Here is a 26,314-nt window from a genome sequence, read left to right on the forward strand (position 1 = left end):
TCTACCTCTGCTCCACTGGAGCAGAGCTGTCAATGGTGTAGAGAGCAGCATAGAGCACGAGAACAAGTTAGCAAGTGACAGGCACGTATTTTGGAGCTCTGATTGACATGAGGTGAGAAATACAAGAAGTATAGTAAGAATTTATAGAAAGTAAAATAATGACATTAATGAAAACAACAAGCTTGAGGATATGGGATATAAAACTGTATGTAGGATGGGCCAAAAATATTCAAGTTGCAATATTCAGCCACTACAAAAAAAAAGAAAAATCTATTTTAACTGTCTACATCATCTCCTGTATGTTTACAGAATCTCTGTATTCTGTCTGAATAATCAGCAAAAACTAAACACACTTTTCTCACAAGTCTGATACTGTCAAGAACATGCAGACAGAAGGGATTAGAGACTATAGCAAACCACAAACTGAGTTAAAATTCTTACCATCTACGAGGATTTCCAAGCAGTTCTTCCTAGTAAAACTGAAATACAATTTATAGTAGCCAGATTACTTCAAGAGGATACAGTTACTGAATAGTAACTTGCAGGTACAACCTTCTAATTTATATCAAGTATTTACGTTGTATCTTTGTAGCACTACTTACTTCTAAGCTATCCAGTCCCCAAATACGATCTTGTGAACTGGAAACATTTCATGTACTGAGACTTCTCTTTGTTTCTAAGTATCAATAATTTGAATGTTATCAACCCAATGAAATGCTTCATTACAGTAAGACATTAAACCAAGCATTCTGAGTCAGAAAATACAGAATACATTTTTGTTTGTAGCCTTTCTTCATACAAGTTAATGCATGCATTATGATAATCTTTGAATTATATGTAGTACATACTACTTTTTCAAGAGTCTTGCCTCGTTCAGTGCCCAGGGTGGATGCACAGGAAGGGGAGAATAAGGCTGAAGAGATATTCTTAATTTGGGGTGCACCAGAAACTAAGTAATTAATATTCATAGATTTGAAAACCTGGAGTTACTGTTCTGATCATCTGCTCTGGGATCACCTAGGCGGATGTCCACAATAACAAAGACCACAGAACTTTCTCCATAACCCAAATCAAACAGAGGTAGAGATTATTTATATGTGGTTTACATGTGGAAGTCATCCTCAGTAGAGCTAAAATTTCAAGAGATCCAAGATCCAGCAGTGCTTTATATAAATCGTTTCAGTATCCTTACGGTAACACAAAAGGTGTTTCATTGCTCCCAGCCTGAATTTGTCTAGCTTCTGCTTCAGGCCTTCCGTTCTTTGTCTTTGGTAGATTAAAGAGCTCTCTGCTATGACAAATCCTCCTGCGTAGGCGCTTACACGCCATAATCGAATCACCTCTTCTTCCCCCATCCTCTGCTGAGCCGAACGGGGTGAAGACCTCAGTTCAGTACGGCGAGGCGGGTTGCCCAGACCTGCAATCCTTCCCTTTGCTCCTCCTTGAACTCTTCCCCGCTGAGCCGCCTTTCAAAGAGCCCGCAGGCACCGTGCAGGTCTCAGCCGTGCCACACGCAGGGATGGGACCGTCTCCCTACTCCCGTGGGGCGCTTCCACCTTCGCACGTCCCAGCCAGCGCTCTCCCACACAGCGCAGGGTGCCCGGGCCTCCGGCCCACACGCCCGCCTACCCCAAGCGCTAACACCCCCCGGCGCCTTGCCTTCCTCCCCGCCGCCCCCGGCCGGGGCCCTTGGCGTCCCTGTCCCGCTCTCAGGGGAGAGGCGCGTCCGTCTCAGAAGAAAGCCGAGACGGCTGCCGGCCTCCCCTGGCCTCCGCCTCGTCCCGAGTCGCGGTCGTGGCGGGACGGCCGCCCCAGGGCACCCCCCGCCGAAGCCGGGCCCCTCAGGGAGGCCGCAGGGCCCGACCCCAGCCCTCTTATCCCGCGCGGGCCCGCTGTACCGCCGCCCGGCCTGTCACGGTGGCCCCGCCGCAGGCCAGAGATGAGCGGAGCGGAGGGAAACGGGCGGCCGGCGGGCGCCCCGACGGCACCAGGCGGGGAGTCCCCCCGCTCTTCCCCTCACGGAGATGCGGCGGGAGCGCGGCCGCGCCGCCCTCGGCCCCGGGGTGACTCAGCGGCCGCCCCCGCCGCCCGGCTCCCAGCGGTGGGAGCGCTGGCCCCGAGCCGCCGCCGTGCGCTGCCCCTCCGGAGCGGGGCGGGGGCGGGCGAGGTCGGGCGGCCCCGCGGGAGGGCGCCGGCCCCGCCCTCTGCCCGGGCGGGCTTCTCCGCGGCGGGGCCGGGCGCCGGCGGTGTCTCGCCGGCGGCGGTCGGCGCGGGTAGGTGAGCGGCCGAGTGGCGAAGCCGCCGCTGCCGCCGCCTCGAGGGGACGAGAGACGGTGAGGCAGCAGGGAAGAGCCGCTGAGGGAGGAGTCCCCGGGGAGCGGGAGCGTCGCCCTTCTCGTCGAGTGTCCCGCCCGCCCCCGAGGCAGCGGCGGGGAAGGTGACCCGGGAAGATGGTGACCGTGGTGACGAAGCTGGTGCACTACCTGCACCTGAGGTAAGGGCGGGCGAGCGCGGCGACCGCCTTGGTCCTCCCGGCGGGCGCGACACCCAGGCGGCCGCCGCCCCGCTCCCGTCCCGCCGGGCGCTGCCGCGGGGTCCGCGCCGCCCGCCCACGCGTGGGCCGAGGCGGCGGTGGGAGCGGTCGGGAGGGGAAACCTGGGCGGCTGCCGCCTGGCGCCTTGCGGTGCGGCGGGGAAAGGAGTGACAGTCGGGGGGGGCCGGCGCCGCGGGTGGGAGGGAGCGTGTCGGCTCCCGCAGCCGGTAGCTGATCCCGCCGGCCGCTTCCGTGCGCGCTCCCTGCGGCTTCAGGCTTCTGCCAGGCGGTCGTGGGAGCGCGTCTTGCAGCACGGCAGGACACCAAGGCGCTTCGGTGGAAAATACCGGTTCCTGGCTTAGAGTCTGAAAAGTTGATGTCCCCGCAGTACTTGTGTAGCGTAACTGTGACAGCATGGGTTAGACAAACTGCGTGTTTCTTCTTTTTTTATACGACTTCTGACAGGGTGCATTACTAAGCCGTTTTCCACAGTATCATCTATTCTAATTAGAATTTAGCGGATAAATACAAATATTTTGGCATTGAGTGGCGAGAAAGCAAAAAAAAAAAAATGTGCAGTCCTGGGGACGTTGCACTTGCATTTTGTTGAATCACAATTTTTCCTCTGTATATGAACACTTAATGTGCATCAAAAGACTTGATCGAAAACATAAAGAAAATGTATCAAGAGGGAGCATCCATTGAGCCAGAAATTTAATTTGTGAAAGCAGTGATGGTTTTGTGCAGCATTTTCACATGAGGCACGCCAGCTATGGGAACTGATTTCGTTAGATAAATTTTTGCAAGTTAGCCATAGGAATGAGTGGAAAAAAGGGCAATCGATTGTACTGTAAGTTTTTATTGGTATGCTTTAAGACTTGATTCTTAGGATATCTGCAGTCTGTAGATATTTTTTTAACAACTACTAAAATAATAATACTTCCGCATGAATTACATGAAAGAAGCTTATAATGTCACCAGCTTTTAACCTGCACTTTCCAATAGGATGTTTTAACTGCTAAACCTGTTTAACCTATTCTGCAAGCCTAACCAAAATCACAGCGCTAATTTTATAAATTTGTGCAGTTTGTATGCGGCCATTCCTGTGCTGGGCAGATAGAGAAGGAAGTCAAGAAGAAAAAATCCCTGCCAATTCCTTACGCCTGCTTCTCTTCTCTTGTCCTCCTCTGAACAGTGGTTATTTGTTTAGCAGCATATTACAGCTGGTTTTGAACCAGAGCTTCATGGCTCTATTTGCGTTATAAACATCAGACAAAAAAATCTCAGCCTCAAAGACTTTATAATATAAAGGGCATTAGGAAACAGCGAATAATGCAGACAGATAGGGGAATGCAGCAAAGCGATAAAGTTATGTTCTTAAACCAGCAGCAGCATGTTCACTGTAAAGTGTTTTTTAGGTATCAAGAGAAAAGATGCAAAGAGGCTAACAAGTTTCCTAAACTTAAAGGAAGCTCTTCTCATGCTGGATGAGCATCAAGGTATTGAGAAAGTGTGAAGAGCATATCTGAAAATTTAATAAATGCATGGCCAGTGTCCTGGCTGGAGGCAGAATTCGATTATTTTAGTACTGAGTTAAAGAAGTCAATAAAATTAGGGAAGATGTTACAAAGTCCAGCAGTTTGCTTTTATAGGAGAAGTAGAGCTATTGGAGATGTGGCTGCAAAGGGACTCAGTAAATGCAACAGGCGAAGAACTGAATATTATTAGTCCTGAATGAACGTGAGTTAGGATAAGTTTCCGTTTGTCAAAGCTAAATAAGAGGATAGATACCTCACTGGCTATTGCTGGAGTGGTAAATAGTGGCAGTATCTGACAGGACATAAATGAGCAAGAGGCGTTCCCTGGAACCAGTACACATCAGCGAGATAGCGTGTATTTGCACGCAGAACAGATAGGGAAGGGCACTCGGTCATCTTTAGTGAGTCTGCAGGCTTAAAGTGCAGCTTGATTTTAGCAAAGTCACATAATACTTTTGTCCATCCGCATTCACAAAATCATGACAGGTTAGGTGATGGTTGTTTCAATCCATGCCAGTCAGGCATGATCAGCTGCTATTGGGCATTACCATCTGCTTATTCTGTGCCTCCATTAGCAAGTAACAGCAATGTAGCAATGAACCCAGAAAACAGTAAGGTAGAAAAGAGAGTGCATACATATGGTATTATCTGTCATGTTCTTGAAATACTATTTTTTCTGATTAAACCATTTTAGTAGGTTTCTGGCTAGCCATGCAATAATATTTTTTTCTATACGTGAAGATGGAAATAGTTAAAAACCAGTTAACAGCAAGAAAACTGAAAAACAAGCTGTTCGACTGATTTAAGAATAGTTAGGTAGCTGGTGTGCTGGGAAAAATGCTTATCATCAGCATTGTCCCTTTTTCTCCCCCGAGTGCAGCATACACAGGAATGCTAAGGGTCAGTTGTCATCTTCGTATTCCATGGTCCATGTATTGGATTTTAAGGTTCTGCCATAGTTAAGTGAATAATTATTATACTAATATGTCATAAGAAAGAGATATTTGAATGTGAAAAACTGTACTTAATAAATTCATAAGAATACAGTTTGTGACAAGATTAGACTATGCCAGTAAAATAGTACACCGCACAGACCAAACAATTACTATAATCAGATACTTAGAGAATCTTAATTATGCCCTTAATTGAGTACTTACTGAGAAACAGTTAATTAATTCAAATCACTGTAGGACTTGCACAGTTAGCAGAAATGTGGACATCATAGGAATCTGTCTTACTTTTGAATGTGACACCTTGAAAAACATAGGATCCCGAAGCTACAGGGATAATATTACAACCCTGGGCATTATACAACTGTTCTACAAAATGCCCTTTCTGAAAATCAGAAGTAAATACATTGAAATAGAGTACTTACACTGGCTAGAAGAAATCGTATAGCAGTACTTGGTTTCTTACACTTACCTCGACTAATTGGCCCTTATACAGGATGGTTCTGTATCCATTTAAGTCCCATTCAGCTCAGTCATAAACTTCTGATTAGTTTCAGTCAGACAAAAGCAGGCTCACTGAATGGGAATGGATCAGCCAAGAAAATAATTGTAAAAACACTAAATTACGTTCTCAGCAAGGCGAGATGTTTTCATATAAATATACTGTATGTAATTATCTCTACATAAAGATTGCGCACCAAGTGAAAGGCAAGCAGCATACAAAAAATGAGATGAGCAGTGATTCTTGAGAACAACAGACAAAGGAGACAGCGGCAGATAGAGCAGCTCCCAAAGACAACAGCAGGCAACACAAGCAAACTAAAGACAAAGATGTAGACTTATGAATGTAAGACATTCGTGAGGGGAGTGAACATTCAATGCTACCAAGGACATTTCCACAGTAAATTGTATAGCAGAAATTCAAACTGAAGCATGGCTGTGATAGTTCCTCATTTTAGGAGATGAAAATGATTAAGCTACATAGGTGGAAAAGAGCAGTCCCAGGCCTGAAGTGCTTTTTTGGAAGTTCAATATTTGTTATGAATTAATTATCTGTTTTTATAACCTGCCTCTGAAAGTGGTCACATGAAATGCAACATGATTGTTAATTGAAGCAGCAACTAATAAGGCTATTTTGGAGTAGTCATGAGATGCCTGCTTTTATATGTGAATTTTTTATATCTTTAAAAAGTTGGCCAGCAAATTAAAAATCTTCTGCTAATACTGTAGTCACATCTTCCTTCATCCCTCTGATTCCAACATCTTTACACTCACCAAGAGGTCTCAGGTTGTGCAGGCTTTGGTTTGAGCCTGGACTTAAGGATCTGCTTCTTAAAAATCCATGATCTAGGTCTGCATGGTTCAGGATGTGGCCAATGGACTGAATCCTACCTGAGGAATGTTTCTAGCTGGCCTGGCACATTCCTCTGAAAGGAGCCTGGGACCAAGAAGTTTGGACAAGACATTGTACTGCTGCTCCAATGCCTTAGCATGTGGCTGTGCATGGTTAGCTTGAGGAAGGAGCAGAGAGGAGAAAGAGGATGAGGAAGCAGAGGAAGGAGCATAAATTCCTCCTGCTTAGAGGTCCAGCAGAGGTTGAAGCTGCTGATGTCGCTGTTAGAAAAAACGCACAGTCTGGACCTCTTGGTTCAGCATACCTGGCTACCATACTTGGGACAAAGTGTTTCCCTGTGAAACTTCTTTTTCAGAAGTTTCATGTCCATCTTAGAGCACCCCAGGGAACTCTCATGATGCCCAAGTCCAGCTGGGTGTCCTCGCCTCCACTCTTCTGGGGGCTTGGTACTAGCGTGGCCACCTCTGATGGACAAGTAAAGGATACAGGGTTCTGCCACGTGCTGCAGGTGAGGTTATACAACACAGGTATTATTTTATGGCTCCTTATGCTCTTGCACTAGCATACAAATGGTCTGCATGGACCACTGGCTGGTCTTTGATTCTTAACAACCCCTCCTCCCCCCTCAAAGCCATAGGTATACTTGTACATAATTATGTTTCATTTGTAAAACAATTAACATATTGGCACATGTAGACCTGAAGTGATGTTGTTGACTTCTGAAGTTCTTGAGTTCATTTTCTTTTAGAAGCTTAATGTATCTTTAACAAAAGAATTTTTTTATATTTAATGTAGCTACTCTCTGTTGCTTCTTCTACCGTAGTGTAGGAACATAGCATAGGAGGATGCCAGGTTGGAAAGAACTTCCTAGCTCACTGAGTGCTACCTTGCAGCTTATAAAAAAGCTACCATCTCTAATCCATTTCATAAACATACTGAGCTTTTTTAAAGATTAGGTTGTTTGTCCTTCTTGATGGGCGTGCTGGAACCTTGCTCCTCTTGATATTTAGAAATGGATTTCTAATTTTGAACCTACAGTTGCCAATGGGAAGTTTCTACACATTTCTTTTGTATTGACATTGTCCATTAACTTAAATGGATTTTCCCACCCAAGATATATCTATGTTTATGAGTACTTGCAAACAGCAATTTTGTTGTTGCCTTTTAGTTGCTCATGCTGCTCTTTCCCATGTGATTGTCCACATTTGAATACGTCTTTCTTGATTGTGAGTGATCAGAAGTGACACTATAATTTTAAGTAATGTCTGATCAATGTCTGTAATGATATTAAAACTCTGCTGTCTAGCCTGATATAGCTAGACATATGTAGGACTGCATATGCCTTTTTTATTTCTGTACTACACTGTGTCTGATGGTTGCCTTATGACCAATTAATATCTGTCATTTCAAACTGATGAGTCCCCTGGCTTATAGCATAAAATCTAGTTATTAAGTCTATTAAATACATGCACTTGTGTCTCATTTTTATTTTTCCAGTCCTTTTATTCATCCATTTTTCCTGTATAATATCCTGGACTTTCTCTAAATTGGTAACCCTAATTTCATTCTATCAGTAAATTTCACATTTTTCTTTCTATGCCAAAGTTATGAATGAAAACATTAAATAATAAGATCATTAGTAAGAGGAAACCTTGAGAAATTTTAATAGGAAGACTCCCTTTTCCCCAATTCATCAGTTTGTTTTTCAGTGTAATGTATTGCTGTCTCTTTTCAGCTAAGCCTTTCCCCAGTTTACACACTTGCACTGTTCCCAATCCCCTGTTTGTGTAATTGTGTATGTACTTATGTTCTTTATGTGGTACAGTATCAAATGCAATACTGAAGGCCATATAAGTTAGATCTGCTGCAGCCCCCCATCTTTCATACAACAAGTTGTTTTATTACCAAAATCTGTGTTTACCTTGGTAAAGCCATGTTGTATTTTATCCCAGGTTTCCATTTACCTCTGTGTCTCAAAATATCCTTTCTTCTGAAGTCCTTAAAAAGACTTGCACACTATCGAGCTCAGAGTAACAAGTGTAAAGTTGCCAGTTTTTCTGGTTTTCTCTTTCTGAATTGTATTTCTTCTGTTGACATTCTCTGGTAATGTGGCATCACTTGAGCTGATAGATTTATTTAATTACTTACTATTGAATTCACAGGTGAATTGTTTCAATATTTGGGGCAGGAGATTATCTATTCTGCCTGGCTTCATTTTACCAAACCTTAAAAACTTTGCTTCTATTTGGAATGCGATTTAGTGTTATACACACATTTTCAGTAGTTGTCTGGCTTTTGCTGTCATTCTCCTTACAGAAGATCAAGTGAGAAAGTTTTGGGGTGGCCGTGCCAATGTTATCTTTGATCTCAACTCCATTCTTACTGTGTAGCAACCTCACTGGAATTTTATTTTTCTTTTTCTCTCTACTGTCAAAGAATAATATACATTTATTTTAATTTATATTGCTAGGTCTCAGGACCTGTCAGCTGTCAGGACTCATCTTGACTTTTGGTAATTCTCATTTTATCCCTGCACTTTTTGACCTCTAAGATAGAGCTTATGTTCTGCCGTCCCTCCCCCTCAATCCCTTCTTGTAGTTTTTTTGCTCATAGCTTATACAGTGTTCAGAAAAATCCATTTATTTTTTTCAACAAAAGATACTGCACACTTGTCAATTATCTTTATGGAGCTGCCAACTCTTTTGCTTCAGAGGATACTGAACATCCGAGAAGCCCATGGCAAGGCTGTAGAACAGAAAACTCAAGGTCTTAGTCTTGGGGATCATCTATGTGTAAGCCTGAACTCCTATTTTTGTTTAAAAGTGACATAGGATGAAAAAAGGCATGCACTCAGCAAAATGCTAGTAACGACATACTATTTAAAGTAGTCAGTTCAGCTCATTTTGACTAACTAGGATTCCTGAATGATTGTGTATCAGCTCTGCAAAGATGTTACCTTCTTCCGTCAGCACGTTTGGCTCGAAAAGAGGATATTTGTTCATTGCTGCTTTGAAACAGCTTAAACCACTTTCTGACGAATCTATGATAAATGACAAAAAAATTCTCAAAGTGAATTAAGAGTGCAGCATCCAGCAGTTTTCACTCAATTAAACTTGACTGGCGTTTTGGCTAAAGATGGCCATCACTGATGTTTTGTTAGCATTTCATTTCTCACCATTCTGCTCCATGTGATACCTCCCGGAAACCACACAAAGCAGGAGGATTGTCAGAGCCCAGGAAACAACATGGGGCACTCACCATTTTAGGTTTTCACCAGGCTTGCCAGGTGCAATAGAAAGGAAAAGAGACACTCGTACCGTTTGGAGGTGGAGGGTGATGCTTGCCACCAAGGAGAAGGCTGCCTGGCAGATGTTTCTCAGACTGCATCCTCTCTTTCTGATACTGTCAAGCCAGATGCAGCCCCAGCTGGATGGCCCATGTGGTGGCTTTTCCAGCATTGGAAGGGTGATGGCTGCATTAGCTGTGTAGTCATTTCCCTCGTTCTGTTAAGGAATACAATGATAATAACTCTGCGGCATACACATACACCTTCATTCCTTCACTCTTACTGGTCAGATGCTCATTTCCTCCAATCCTTCCTGATGTATCCCCTCAGCAAAACTGACTGCAATAAGTGATTGGAAAGCCTGATATTCCCATTTATTTTTTTGCCGCAAGAGTGGTCAATAGAATCATTGGATACTTGATTCCTATCATGCAAGAAGTCTTTCTCAGCCTCACTCCTCCTTTGTACTTTCAAAACCGCCTTCATAGTCTCTGGCCAAAAAAAGAAGCCAGTGTGGCCATCACAGTCCATCAGCTTGGAGGGAAGGTCAACATCACTTGAATAATTTTTTTCTCTGCAGCACAAAGATCAAAATGAGAAACAGTGCTGCATAAAGTAAGCTTTGAGAGATCAGAGATTTAAAGCAGGAGCTTGAAGTATGACGAAAATTATTAGAAAATCCACTCAAGAAAATAATGCAGGCAAGCACATTTTATTTACTAGAAGCCAGCAACCCAGAACAGCAGTTAGCCACTATGTGTCCCACTGAGCTGTGGGAATTTGAATAGTTATCAGATGGAGTAATTAGAAACTGAGCAATTTTGTGGAATTACTGATACATAAGTCAAGCAATTTTATGGCAAGAAGTTGGTGACGTTGTAAAAAAAGGGTATATAGTTGCAGTTGTAAAAAATATACTTCCCAGGGAGTGTAGTAATAAATAGTGAGAGAAAAGAAATGCATGCTAATTAAAAATGTCCACCCAGGCCTAAACACAGAATACAAGAAAAAAACAAGTGGCAAGAATGACATTTGGAGGCAAGCTCAACATAAAGATGTCCGGCAAAAATGAAGTAGTCACAGGCGTTCAATAAATTTAGCAGTTTTAAGAACAGAAGCCCTCATACTTCCTGTCCTCCCAAAAATAAGGTTAAAGTCGAGGCAGATATTATTTATGGAGTTAAAAATTCTGTTTGTTTCTTCCTTATGGCCAGTCAAGCTTGTACAAAGATAATTTTTCTTATTTTGTTTGCTTCTGTTTTGTTTAATACTGTTTTCAAAGTTGGAATGTCTGTAGGTGGTGGGGGTGGCAGATCTCCTCATGCTCTGGGCCCGGTCATGCACTGACATCACGGACTTTACCATAATTCCCAAGGCAAAACCAAATGGCCTAGGGATTTACACAAAGTAATGAGAGCCAGACCTACTTACCCTTGCTTACACATATCTTTTCCTTCATTCCCTTTCTGCAGAATTGACATTTCCTCTAACAGAAATGTGAGGACAGTCCCTCCCCCTCTTCACAGGTGCAAACCAACCCTTGTAGTCAATTCTATAATGCTGTCTAATTATTTAGTTTTTCTCCAAACCCCAGATTTCTGGAGATGGCTTGTATGTGATTGAATCTGAATGTCAGAACCTGCAAGTAAATATTAAAGAAGCTGGGGACATATCCTCAGGATTGTCTGTCTGTAATTTGCACTGCAGCTGTACAGAGCAACTCAGTGAAGGAGATGGATGCAGAAATGCTGAATCCAAGAACTGTAGTAATAGCTGGGTGGTTGGCACTGCATCAGATATTTAACTTGCAAAGGCAGGAGTCCAAAAAGCTCAGAAATTTCAGTAAAAGCTTAATTTGATCGTGTAAGCAAGGAACATCTAGATAAAAATATTGTTCCTTTTTCTCTCAAGTTGAACAGTCAGATAGATTTTACTTTAATGATAAGAAGTGGTAGTCATACTCTAAACAAACACTAATGGCTAAAAATACAGCATAGCTGAATGAATGTGGCAAAAGAAATATTTATGGCAAAATATCAACTTCTGCAAAGGAACTCAGATTACTAGAACAATGGGGTTTTGGCACAGGAATTAGGAATGCCAGAAATCAACATTCAACTGTGTGTGTGTCAGCGTCAAACATGAAGTTAAAAAAAGACCCCAGTCTGTACTCACTATTAAATCAAGCAGAAAACAATAATTTCATTAAATGGTACAACTGAAAGAGGAACTGCAGAATAGAACTTTGATTCCTGCCAAGTATTTTGCCACATAAAATTAGTAGGAGGAGTGGTTTTACAGTCCTTGGTTATCAGAAACCCACCATTTACTAATGCGTTTATAGGAAGTTATTGATATTGTTTGAAATACACTATGAAACTCCTATGTACAATTTATTATGATGGACCTAATATGAAAAAAAACTCAAGTAACTATGGAAAGTTGTGCTAAGTGGGTTCATTAGATCCAGTTAAAATTTGTAGTGAGAGGCAGTTTTAGCATACAGGAAAGTGAATTAGTGGTTCAATTCACGCTTTGCAAAAGTGTCACATTGAACTAGTTAAATGGCTGGGACGATCACTCACCTGAAAGGGAATTGCTTCAGTTGAGAATCGGGATCCTTGCTGGAAGATTACACTTATTCAAATGACAACAAGGAAAGGTGATGCTCAGCCATCATAAGAGTGTAGTACTTCAATACTTCAATAACACTTCTGTAATACTTTTGTTTGGACACAAAAGTGAACAAAGATTCTAAGTACAAGTAGTATTCAGTGGATAGAAGGCTAGACCACCTCTAAATAAGAATCATAAACCAAATTAATGCTGTTACAGTAGCATATATTATGTCCTCTGTGTCTTGGACCTGGTGGATCAATTTTTATTCTGAATGCTGTTATCTGATACACATTTAACAGCAGTTAAGGAATAATAGAAGTCCAGCAATCTTTAGTGTTTCTGATTGCTGTGAATAAGAAATTAACTGTCTAAAGAGAAAGTAATGTGTGTTATTTTGTACCTCATGAGCCTTACCCTTTCGTCCGTGAGGAAAGGACTCTGACTGAGCCTGTCATCATAGAGGGGTCATTGACTTCTCTGAGTGGAGGCATCCATTGCAGTCCAAGTTGCTCAGATGTGCAGATGAACGTACATGCACAGCAAGACAATTACAGTTGTGATAACATCTGGCAACTAGGAGAGAAATGTTCTTTAGTGCCAGTTTTGATCCGCCTCAGATGATTAAATCGAGTCTTTGCCACAGAGGTGAGCTTTGCCACAGAGGTGAGCTGTAGGACCTTCGCCCTTGCACATTGCTGGCATGGGATCACTACAGCAAAGGGTGGGTGCGAGAGGAGAACTGGTCTGCCATGTGTTTTTCCTGTAGGAAATTTTAATTCTGTTAAAATAATTTTGGTCCTCTCTGCTCATCTCAGTGGAGAAGCATATGGTCCCACATTTGGTGGCTAGCTCTAGCAACAGATTAACATCTTAGATAATGCTACATTTTGCTATTATGACAGTAAATGCAATTAGACCTGGGCATAATGAGACAAAATATTCCATAGCCAGAGAAAAGCACAGGTTCTCTATGAATTAGAGACACAGTATTGATTTGTAATTATATATATGAGATAGAATGGTTTCTATCTCCAATAATCCTTAAAGACTGCCATCTGCCTCTAGACAAACTTAAGAAGGAAATTTAATTTGGATAAAAATCTGCTGTGGGTAGTTAATTCAGCTAAGGGATCAATTTCTAACAAAATTTAAAGAATGGGCTGTGTGATAATCCTTTGAACTACCTGCAGCAAATTTGTCCTTAGCTTTTGTTACCCACAGTGGCGCTCAGCTTTTTGGTAAGTGATATACCCAGTATGGTCAATAAAAACAAACAGATTTGAAAGAATTTAAAAATTACTGCTATCATAATAATAACAGTAGTAGTAAAACTCATCAAAATATAGGTGATTGATAATACAAGTACATTAAAATACATCTTTGTTAAATGTAATAATGATATGAGGTAAGTAGACATTTTTAAGATTCATTTAAAAATAAGATTTATGAATGCATGCATGTGTACATACATTTGCTACAAATGGGATCAACAAAGACCTTCAGTGTTACGGGCTAAGACAGACATGAAATGAGGGCAGAACAGAAGTGTTTGAGTAAATGCCAGTTTGAAGTGTCTTCTCAGTCTTTCAGGACTGCATTTCTGCTTCTAAGCAAGAGCAGTTTGCATGCAATGAACACCCTGGTATACCCTGACTCCCCCTGCACTCTGTGTCCTTAGCAATTCCCTTTGAAATCCCTCACTTAGTAGAGTATAAGGTCCATTTCAATTTGATAAAGAGGAAATCATGATGACCTGTATATAATAGATTTAAGTGCAATGTGGGGTGCTATGTTTTCTTTCAAGATGTCCTTAGGACTAATGCAGAGATATGATTTTAATGTTTTGGGCTTCATGTTGCTATCCATTTAATGGTTTACATCAGATTTATAAATCCTTCATGACATTTTTGCTAAAGGAAACGTTACTTCATCTATTACACTGCTAACAACAGCATATAGTTTTCTTAGGTAAGTCAGAAGTTCAGGCCAGTGTCAGAGGTTAGCTACATTAGTCATTTGTGATGAAAGAAAAGCCTCTATTAATGCTTATGCACTAGGATTAAGATGACTTGAATGCTGTAATCCTTCCTGTTTGACTGTTGGCGTCATGCTGCCGTGTGACAACAGCTGTTTCCTCCTTAATCTAATGGAAAAAAATGGTGGTAGACTGTTTCTTGCACCATTACAAGCTCAGCCTTTCCAATTCATGTTTTAGTAAATATGCATATTTAGCACAGTAAAAACCTCTTAAATGTATACATGCATTACATGTAGTATAATCTTGTTTATTTTGGCATCTGCTTTAGTAAGCACCCAAAGTACAAACCGACGTTTTTCTGCACCAACGCTTTATTTTTAGTTCTGTAGTTAGGAGTGTGCTATGTGGGACAGCAGGATCCAAAACTTATCATGAGGAAAAAAACAGGCATTTGGGGCACATCAAAAAAATGAGTAAGCATTGCATGTCGTGACATTTTGTAATTGCCACTCTTGGCAGAAGGCCAAACATGAAGTCCACAGAGTCTTTTGAATCTACTGGTACTAGAGGATCCTGCCTTGGAACTGGACATGAAGCTGACATCTCTGTATTTCCTGCCAGCTGCTGCTTTCAGGACACAAAATTACATTTGACTCAAGTATTCCCTGAGCTTCAAATTGTTGGCGTACTTACGTGAAGCTTGGAGTTCTGAAACTCATCCCTGAGAATCTGATTTGGACACTGTTGGATCGTGGTCCCATCATAGGTGCTCGTTTGACTGACAGCTACTGGTATGTTCACATATGTTGAATACATTTGGTATTGGAGATAAAATGCTTGCTAAATGACAAAGTATTCCTTGAAAGCAGAAGACCGGACATTTGTATTTTTTTTTAAAATATCTCCTTTTGAGCTGGTGATGCACAGAAGAGTGACCGCTGTTGGTTGTGAAGTGGGAGAATTTAGCCTGAAGATCCTGTCCCTCTTTATAGATATTTTCTGAGTTTAGCTTGGGAACACAGTGAAATGCAGACATGGATAGGGGGGAGAAAAAAAGGGTCACATTGAAAGTCAGGCAAATAATTAATTCTGTACCTTCCAAGAGCAGAAACTCAGAACTGAAGGATCCCATTAAATACTTTATTATAATTTCAGGTGAAGTCCTTTGAACTGGAAGTAGGGACATCTGTATTTACAAGAACAATGAAGGTTATAGAAAGCACCTGGTTTGCACTGTTAGCCGGTACTGTGTGTGTGTGTGTGCTGTAGAACATCCTAATAATCTACAGGAAAGGGGGGAAGGATTATGTGAGTGTCAGTTTGGGAACTATTATGCTCTGATCCAGACAATTATTATAAACAGTCCTAATTATTGACAGCAGAAATACTCAAAGCCAGCTCTTAACTTCCAGCAGCAGAACTCCCAACTTCTGCTGGGGGAAATGGGCTCATGGTCAAGGTCTCCCAAAATCCACCTACGCCAGCTCAGTAACTGTTGAGGGAAGTGAAAACAAAACTGCTCTCTGTTTTGCAAAACACAAAATATTCCTAATAGCAGGACAGAAAGGGCGAATGGTCTTACTCTGCTGTGTACTCTTCCTAGCAGATCTGCACTATGAGAAACAGAATTCCTTACTTCATGTTTGAGGATGATGGTTTCACAGGCTGGAACACACCATGGACTGGCTGCAGAGAGACTGAACTTCTCACTCGCTTCTAGAATCATTCTCTGGAGTCTGTGCAACCACTGATTTGTAATTCAGAGGAACTTTGGACATACTCTTGTATTAGCTAAGGGGCATGCTAAGATTGTTAGTTTAGCAAATCACTGGATTCTGCAGTGCTCTTTTGTATTAGCTGCTTCCAATAATGAGACTTTGCTTGCAAATACAAATAGTTGGGCCAAAATAAAAATATTGCAAGCCCTAATAGATAGAATTAAATATTGCAGGTATTTTCATGACCCTGCAGAATGCATGAATAGTGATCAAATGTTCAGGGATAAAATGGAAGGAAACAAAATATGGAATACTCTGCTTATATTAAAGGCCTGTTGTGTAAACTGTATTTAATACCATCTTTAAACAGATGAGTTCTTGTGAGTATTCTCAAGGGGGTTTCTTTTGTTTGCATGATCTACCTTGGTTTAGTCTGAAGTAAATACAGCTTATTTAAAATGTATTCTTAGGTTTCAGGCCTAGTGCCTCAAACGTAACACCAAAACCAAACAATCAGCGGGACAGTCTGTGGGCATCAGTATGAGCTGGATTATGAGCTCTGGGGACGCACGTGAATGTAATTTTTTGAAGAACATAGGAGCTGATAATATATACTGACATTTTATAGTGAGAACAGATCTTTTTTTAGAAAGTCTTCAATCCTGAGGTATTCTTAATATTTGTACTTTTTGCTATAGCAAAATGTATTTGACAGTTGTAATTCTTTAACTCAAAATACCACTCAGAAATTTGGAGGGATGCAGAGGATGTCTTTCTGTTTGTCCATTGACATTTTTGATATTTACATTTCCAATCAGGGCATAAACACAACAGTTTCTCCTGACTAAAATACACCATTAAAATTTAAATACATGTTTATTTTGCTAATACATAATTCACTGAATTAAGATAACACTGAACATCCACTGTGAGCTAAAAACTTGGCTTGCAATTTGGAAAGGGGCCTGTGTTCTGCAGATAAGTACACTGTCAGTGTTATTTTGTGTTTAAATGTTTCAGCTACAGGGTTTAGAACTGAAGAATTGCTTCATTTCTGCAAAGCAGGAGCAGGCCAACTGTGCATCACAAGATCCAGGTTTAGGACTGAGTTCCTGAGAGTTATTTGTGACCACGGCATGTTAAATGTGATCCAGATTTGCTCGAATGGTGATGCTTTTAAATCTAATCAGAAAATTGTATCCTCAGAAAGTTCAAGAAATTCAATCATAAAGTTAACAGGATGTGTTACTTTAAAAAAAAAAATTTTTTAAATAATGCAATATAATAAAAGTTTTTTGCTACTGTCCTATATACTGAATCATAATTTGTATTTTTTGTCATTCATACACATTGACACTACTTTCATTGTTGCAAGGAACCAGAATTATTTTAAATTATGGCCTATTTGAAGGTAAAAGTAGCTCTACTGGAATGGACCAAAAGTCCATCTATCTGGTATCCTACACGTGTTTAAAAGATGCCCATATAAGAGTTTTAAAGCAGGGCTGACATTCCCAATGCTTTCGCCAGCTTGCAGCCATATGCTGCCAGGCAATTCCTGAGCCAGATATTCTTTTTATGTATTTAGTAATAGTCCATGGATTTATTTTCCGTGAACATGTCTGGTCTTGCCGAGAACCTGTGTAAGCTTTTGGCTTCCCCAGCATCCTGTGGCAAGCAATTCTGCTGCATAAATCGTTTTTTTCATAGTTAATTCCCCTTAGTTCTGGTACTGGAAGAGACAGCGAATGATCCATTGATAGAACTCTTTTTTTTCCCCTTTGAGGTTTGTATCTTACTAATTTAGGTCCCTGTCTTCACCTGCAGACCACCTTGTCTGCCCTCTTTGGGTTTTTTGTAGTTTTTTTTTTTAATTGATCATATAGTTATAGTAGACGGCAGTAAAATTGCTAGGATTACTTGTATGAGCAAGGTATACACAACTAAGCCCTAAATTAGAAATGGTATTTAATGTAGTTCAAATCTGAATATTGTTTAAACATAAATGCAGTTTCCATTGTATTTTGTTTGGATGTTGGGGGCAATCAGCCTCTTAACAGAAAACCTGATCTGACTGTACAGTTTAGGCCAATACTTATTTTGTTATTAATGTGCCTTGTTTACTTCGGTAGGAGTATGTTATGCCAAAAGAGTTTGCTGTGTACTTTTATGGCTTAAAAGACTTTCTGACATACACCAAGTGTAATACAGAAAATGCCATTTGTAGATTTCTAAGTATATTCCCAGTATTCTGTATTTTGCTATATGCCAATAATTTAAGAATGGTACATAATCATCTATTCCAACACTTCCCTACTTTCTGTTCCTAAATGTGAATGATACAAAATACAATACACATACTGGGTCCTTATGCTTTGAAATTTGGGTCCTTGCAAAGCAACATTGATGAAGCTTTATTTTAAAATATTAGCCTTGCTTTTCATTAAAGTGCTTACCTGCAAAGAATGAGAAATTAGGTTGACTAAAATAGTTACAATATTCTGAACTGAATAGTTAAAACTAGGGAATTCTACTGACTAAAGCAGGATACTTGAAGTCCTTGGAGGGTGGCTTTCATGGTTGCGGGATATGGCAATGTCCTGAAGTTATTACCATTTCACAGCTTCTTGGCAGCTAAAAAATGATGTACTTGCTTCATGGGGAAAAACAACATTCCAGTTTTGCCCATGTAACAAGTACTTCAGGCAGCACTTAAAACATTTAAAACTATTATGGTTATATATTGTAATATATGTTTCTGCATAACATTACAGCACACATCGTGCTGATTCCTTGTGAAAATATCTTCCTGTGATTACTGTAATGAAATGCACTTTGCATAGATAATCTTGTAGAACCTGATGCTTCCACGAATAGATAACTCTCAAACTGGGGCTAGGAAAAAGAAAAATCTTCAGCTTGAAATCTGCTCCTATGACCATCTGCTCTTACTGTAACAATAATCTTTTATAGCAGTTTTGTCTTAATTTTTAGTGATGCCCCAAAGCAACTGAAGGGAAGAAACTAACAGGCTAAGAAAAGAAAAAAGAATGATTTTGGCAGGCATGCAGCTTTTTCCCCTTAACTGTGCATTCATGGCCAGGAGCCGCAGAAACAGCATACAGACACGTGGTCTCTGTGCTGCTGCTTTGGTAAAACTAAAACTAATAGATATCTAAAGGTTCAATGGCTGAAGATTAATTTTCCTAATTTTTGTAAGTGATTTGTGGGCTTCTGCACTCTTGAAAATCAGCCTATGATGTCACTGAGAAATGTGATTTTTTTATAAACAATCGCTACGCTAGTAAAAGCCTTACCGCAGCTGCAGTAGAAAAGCACTTTATACTGCTACGGCCACCTAAATACCTGAAGAGGTATTAAATGTTGCAAGTACTCTTATATTGATAAAATTTATCTACACTAGGGTCTTTTTCCCTTACCTATTCTGGAAGAGTCCAACTGGCAAAATGAAAGTGTAGAAGGCCCTAGTAAGAAAGCCCCCTTTCCATAATTATTCTTATTCTTTTGGGAAGTGCTCCAAAACGGGGTACTGTTGACGAGTGCCCAGCCTGAACTGTAAATGTCTTTCTGAACGTGAAGAGGAGAGGGAGCTGACACCTGGTAATCCCATCATTTTGGTGGAAGCACTGGGGAGAATAATAGTACGTGAATCCTTGTGGAGTTTCACATTGCTGTTCCCTTCTCCTGCCTATTTTTTTTTTACCCAAAAGAAAGGATGGTCTAAATTTTTTACCATATTGCTATTTCATAAAAGGCCTGTGTAGTACAAAGGATGTTGAAATAAATCAAATGGTGACTGCCCTGCTTTCAGTTGGGATAGAGTTAATTTTCTTCCTAGTAGCTGGTACAGTGTTATGTTTTGGGTTCAGTACCAGAAGAATGTTGATAACACACTGATGTTTTCAGTTGTTGCTAAGTAGTGGTTAGACTAAGTAAGTCAAGGATTTTTCAGCTTCTCATGCCCAGCCAGCGAGAAAGCTGGAGGGGCACAAGAAGTTGGGAGGGGACACAGCCAGGGCAGCTGACCCAAACTGGCCAAAGGGGTATTCCATACCATATGATGCCCAGTATATAAACTGGGGGGAGTTGGCCTTTGGGGATCGCTGCTTGGGAACTAACTGGGCATCCGTTGGCGAGTCGTGCGCAATTGCATTGTGCATCACTTGCTTTGTATATTCCAATCATTTTATTATTATTATTTTCATTTTATTATTGTTATTATTATCTATTATTTTTTTTCCTTTCTGTCCTATTAAACTGTTCTTACCTCAACCCACAAGTTTTCCTTTATTTTTTTTCCTCAATTCTCTCCCCCATCCCACTAGGTAGGGGGGAACTGAGTGAGTGGCTGTGTGGTGTATAGTTGCAGGCTGATGTTAAACCACGACAGTGACCTAAGCAAAAAATGTAAACAGAAAGCAGAATAAGAAAATATTTATTGTCCTATAATTACCCCCAATGAAGAGAATCAAAACACAAACAATATAATTTTCATATGACTACTATTTGATTACCCCTAACCAGCTAAGCTAACAGAAACGTAATTTTATGATATTTGTTAATATCACTGTTATAATTCTGGGAAAATTGTAGACTCTCCCAGAGCTGAGGTACTTGTGTGTAGTTGAAGCTTTTTTACATCAGCCAGCAGGTGATGAAGGCTCCTACAGGTGATTATCCTCACATGTACTTCTGTGATATGTTCCAAAACAAAGTTAAATTAAATAGGTGCTAAATTCCCTCAAGAGCAGCAGAGCTCATGGTATCAGAAGTATCTTTGTAATATTTTCTACAAAGTTTCATTGTCATGCACGCTCACATACAAGATGAGTCTCTTTTCAACGAGAATTTGTGAAGTACCTTAAATTACTGAAAGTGCTTACTTCTTGCATTTCAGTTTTAAAGATGGTAGAAAATGAGTTTGGGAAAAGAGGTAAAAACAAAAGATTATGCAGCCTAGTGCCAAGATGTAACGCTCCCCTGACTTGAGAGCCCTAGCCAAGGGCTGCAGATGGCTCCTCGTCAAAGACCAAACGCCGATGCAGCTGCACGTTGTGACTGCTCACTCGGAGCCCTGCTTCCCTGTGGCAGCCGTATGGCTCGGAGCCATTCCCTGGGTGCTCTTCCCTCTTGCTGGGTATGCGTGTGCATCCTTCTTCGCAAACCACCCCACTTCCCTGGCCTGTTTTGTGCTGTGCGCTCTTGTTCTGATTTTGTTAGTGACCGTATTAATTTCTCCCAGTGAAGCTACAGTTGCATTTCATAGATTGACATTTCAGGAGACTTGATCATATATGCCCTCATAATATTTATATGTTATGTATATGTTTACATTTACATGCATTTACATTGCTTTTCCCCATATACATGCTTATTTAAAAGATACTTCAGCTTCTTTCTTTTTTTTCTTTTTTTTCTTTTTCTGGACATATGGTGAACAGTATTCTACATAGCGTGAGTTATTAAATAGTAAGATACTATATTAAATCAAAGTAAATCTAACCGCTATAACATAAATACCTTTTTTTTTTGGTGAATATCTTCCAAGTGAACTGCAAATGTTATGTTTTTCCTGCAGAAACTACACAGATGATACCCTGATGTAGGCAAACTTTCAAGTTTTGCCTTCTGTAACACCAGTGATTTCTTCCAAAATACACAGTAATGGTAGTATATTCTTGACTTGGATTTCTGCAGCTCTGTCTGAACTTTGCTTTACAAACTTGTCTATCACAATTTCTCTGCAGTCAGAGATGAGCAAATTAGCTGCAACAAGTGATTTATTAAATTTAGTCATTTGTGACTGTCACAAATGTACCCTTAGAGGACTGAGGCCTTAGAGGCTACAAATTTGATGCTTTCTTCAAGATTATTTGTGACTAGTGTGTATGGCTATGCATCAGTCTAGAAATACTCATGAACTTTATAGTTATTGCTAGGTACATGGTACTATAGTACAGCTATAATAGTGCTTTGAGTTCTTACTATTCTTGCTGTGTGGCTGGTATTTTTTCAGCTTTCTCACTGGCTGCTTTCAATCACAAAGAAATACGCCCCCCCCCCCCCCCCCCCCCCCCCATTTCTTGTACAAATTTTTGCACAAGTGTTCACGTTAATTTTCCTTGTAGTTGTTATTCATGAGAGTTACATGAGAGTTACTTTTGAATAGCTATGAAGAACAAATAAAAAGCATCAGAAGTAGAATCAGAAACAAATAATCAGGTGTTTTTCCTAGAGTTTATGTTTATGAATTTCTTGTTCAAAATTTGGCCAATCCTTGTTACAATAATGCTATCGGAAAATAGCTTCCAATCCCAAATATCATACACTTACATTCAAATGTAATTCAAGATTACAAGTGCTAAGCGTTGCTGTCAAAGCTAATTTATGCAAAAGATGTAGAAAAAATTTTGGTTGTGTTAATTGATGATTTTTTACGGAATGCAAGCATAACAGAAACAAGCCTGGTTAGGTGATGAAACATGCAAGACAAGCAAGAATGTGGGGACTTCTATTCCTCCTTTCTGATTTGTCTTTGATACTTACAGGCACAGTTTTAAGAGATATTGTCCCATTAGTATGTTATTTCTCAAACTGTAGTCAGGATTTCACATGTGGTTCAAGTATGGTGCCCTTCTTTTGGATTTTAGTTAAATTTCTGGAAAATGCAGTTCTGAGTTGATAGGAACCTTTTTTTAATTCATGTTGGATTCAAAAGATTGTTTCAATACAAAATAGCAAAAATAGCACTAACAGCTTGAAATACTCCATATTAAGGGTGGCTGAATTTGATTGCATTGTGTCAAATGTGAGAGAAGGAAACATTTTTCTAAGATTTGTTTGGGATGAAAGAGAATGATGCAAAATGAATATTTTTGTCAATAAGAAAGAACTAAGAATATTTTGCTTTGTGTTAACTTGAAGTTTTACTGGGTAATTTTCAGTTTCAAAGCCCTTACAGAGAAGTGGTTTTCTTTCTCACAGCCCATGACTCATGCAATTGTGCCTTTCTTTGTTCTGAAGCATTTCTTCTCAGCTCATAGTGACATTTCTGGGTAGCTCTGGCTTGCTCAGTTTAGGATTGTGTCACAATTTTCATGAGCTTTTCTGACTGACTAAACTCAGAAGAGACTCTTCTCCTCTGTAGCTGCTGTATGGTTTACTTCACCAGATGTTTCTGTGTCACAAATTCAGCTGTAATCAAATCTGCAGGCAACAGCAAAATTAGAAGGGTAATGAAGAGAAGAGCTCCCAGTCAATCTGCAGAGTGACTTAGTGAACATGTGTGAGAGAGAGCATGGTTTCAACTTCCTAGCCAGATGTAGACTGGAAAAACTATCCCAGCCCCTACTCAAACCTGATCTAAAGCAGGGGGGAGTAGCTGACACAGACCGTTAACCTGAGTGATGGATACAGCCTGCCTTTTAAACCAGCAAATTGTATGTTTATTTTCAAGTATGTTCTCCACACTTGCTAGCACCATCTCCATCTCGCTTGATGAAGCTTCAGCTGGTCAGTTCATCCATTCAGTTACACCCCAAATGCTGGTTATAGGGGTCTACTTCCTGACTTAAGGGAGAAGAGAGGTGGAGTTGTGAGTTACAGGAATCTTCTCTGCTCCTGCCTCTCCAGTGGGTTTGGTGTTGGTTGCAATGTCCAAGAGAATAGACAAACCCAGGTTTTCTGGCATTCATATGACGGCACCCTCACAATGACAAAGTGAATGCCCCCAACCACTGTATGTATCCCTCATAAGAAATTTCAGAATGAGCTTCCTATTTGTGCTTCAATGTGCAAACTGGTCAGCAAATCTGCTCAAACTGTATCATACACGCATATGTTCAAGTCAGTCATAGAAGGACTATAAGCACCAGTGTGAGAAGCAGACGTGAGAAAAGCTAATGTTTTCCACAATACCGTGTTTGTGATATAGTCAGAAGAGTATTTGTGATGTTGTAAAAGGTCCCAGTTGCTCTACAGAGTTCAGGGCCCTCATGCTCAAGAAAAATCAATTCAAATTGGAACAGATACAGAAAGAGTCAATAAGGATGGTCAGGAGGATGGAAGATCTCTCGCTGAAAGCAAGCCAAAAGCACATAGCGTGCTTAACCCAGAAAAACTCTTTTTGAGGGGTTATACAGCTGCCTTGTATAAATGTAAAACAGAATTGAACAGGAACATGAGATACCATGCTCCCGAGTTTTTCTTTCATCTTTATTTCATTTCCACACGCTAGTATATGTCTACCTATGCAGCAAATGCATTCAGTGTGCACCACATCTAGGTGACACCTTGGGGGAATTAAGAAGGACCGAGGCCATTATATTCTGAAAATACACTGTCTTTTTCATAATTAGTGGCATATGTGAAGTCATGGTTTATAAAACCAAAATTGTATCAAAACTAGTTCAAGAGAAAGGGGGCATTCAGAGTCACTAGTGAAAATCCTTTAGTCCCCAACATTCATGCTGAGTTTCCGCTTTCCAAAAGTGGCATGAAACATCAGTTGTGGTATTAAGTTTTCCCCAAAAGTCCTGTACCTCATGGGGAGGTACTGCAAAGTGTACTAGATTTATCATCTGTTCTCTGTGCTTGTGCATACAGAAATCCATGCTGTCCTAGTTTCAGCTGGGATAGAGTTAACTGTCTTCCTAGTAGCTGGTACAGTGCTATGTTCTGAGTTCAGTATGTGAAGAATGTTGATAACACTGATGTTTTCAGTTGTTGCTAGTAGTGTTTAGACTAATGTCAAGGATTTTCAGCTTCTCATGCCCAGCCAGCGAGAAAGCTGGAGGGGCACAAGAAGTTGGCACAGGGCACAGCCAGGACACCTGACCCAAACTGGCCAACAGGGTATTCCATACCATGGGACGTCCCATCTAGTATAGGAACTGGGAAGTGGGGGCGGGGAATCGCCGCTCGGGGACTAGCTGGGTGCCGGTCGGCGGGTGGTGAGCAATTGCACTGCGCATCATTTGTACATTCCAATCCTTTTATTATTGCTGTTGTCATTTTATTAGTGTTATCATTATCTTTTCTGTTCTATTAAACTGTTCTTATCTCAACCCGTGGGTTTTGCTTCTTTTTCCCAATTTTCTCCCCCATCCCACTGGGTGGAGGGGGAGTGAGTGAGCGGCTTCATGGGGCTTAGTTGCTGGCTGGGGTTAAACCACGACACATGCCATTTTATCCCTATTAAATCATGCACCAAAAGAAAGTAAACACCCTGATGTAACGGGAAGTAATGTGCTGCATTTTTTGGTACCTTTCAATGTAATTGAACATATGGTGAATCATCCTCATAGATAGCTAGATATTATTATCCCCATTACATGCATAGGGAAAGGGATACAAGAATTGATACAAGGGTTTGTGCAAGGTCACACTACAAATAAACGTGGTTAAATTACCACTCCTGAAACTGATACACCTCCGGGTAAAATTCAGCAGCTGTCTGACCATGAGCAAAAACATAAAGCAGATGAGATGAGAACCTCAACCACTCACCCCCGCCCTGTGATTTATGTAAGGTAAGCAGATGGGCTGCAATGGGCAAGATCTGAATTTCTCCAGGGGGTGCATTCAAGAAGAATCAGACTGGATAAACTAGAATAAATTCGTGTGCTCATTAGTCTTCGTATGGATAATCTCAAAAACGGCATCGGTAGTTACTGTTCCACCTTTTGCAGTCACCGAATTAAGAATTACAGAAGCAGCCACCAGAGTGCACCAGATACATTTTAGAGCAACTTGCAAGAAAAGAGAGGAACAGAAGTGTCCCTCCCTTTTCTTCTTTTCTTTTTGCTATGGGAAACAAATCAGCTGTTTAAATATGTACGTGGAGGGCAGTGAGGGAGAAGATGAAAACTTTCAGAAAGCTGGGAGGGTGTTGGTTCTTTTACTTGGCCATGTCCTTGCAGTTGCTTGTGCCAATTGTGTCTTGCTTGCTAAATTCCCCCACGTATTGAGCTGCCCCTTGAGAGTATTGGACTCTTTTTCCATAAAAAAGCCTATGAAATTTTGAATATAGGATGCACATTAGCTTGCAGGATCAGACCATAAGAAATGTTCACAATGTGCTGGCTAGCAAACACGTTACCAGCTTTCTGTGTACAAGTCTGCCTTCTGTGTACGTGTCTGACTTCATCCCCATCTTTGATATTCAGGGATATGTAAGCTGATCTGAAACACCTCCTACATACCAGTACTGTACATTTCAGAGTACTGACTACTCCACATGGTGTATCCCATACGGTGCACACTGTAACTGAACATTGCGTCTTCCATGTTGTGAAGGGCAGCATAAAAGCATTAAAG

The 26,314-nt window shown here is 40.8% G+C and overlaps 1 protein-coding gene across 2 annotated transcripts in view; it reads left to right on the plus strand.

Moving 5' to 3' along the window:
* Positions 1-1,649: 1,649 nt before the first annotated feature.
* The window catches only part of ARHGAP18 (Rho GTPase activating protein 18), a 99,439-nt gene continuing 74,774 nt past the window's right edge, over positions 1,650-26,314 (plus strand). The window contains exon 1 of one of the 2 annotated variants that reach the window (XM_030022275.2): positions 1,650-2,494. Coding sequence is in view for 1 of the 2 variants with exons in the window: in XM_030022273.2 (XP_029878133.1) it covers positions 2,451-2,494 (44 nt within the window). In the remaining variant the exon portion in view is untranslated. The remainder of the gene's footprint in view (positions 2,495-26,314) is intronic. The other variant, XM_030022273.2, reaches the window with a different exon arrangement.

This window comes from Aquila chrysaetos, chromosome 8 (assembly GCF_900496995.4).
Source record: "Aquila chrysaetos chrysaetos chromosome 8, bAquChr1.4, whole genome shotgun sequence".
Classification (NCBI taxonomy): Eukaryota; Metazoa; Chordata; class Aves; order Accipitriformes; family Accipitridae; genus Aquila; species Aquila chrysaetos.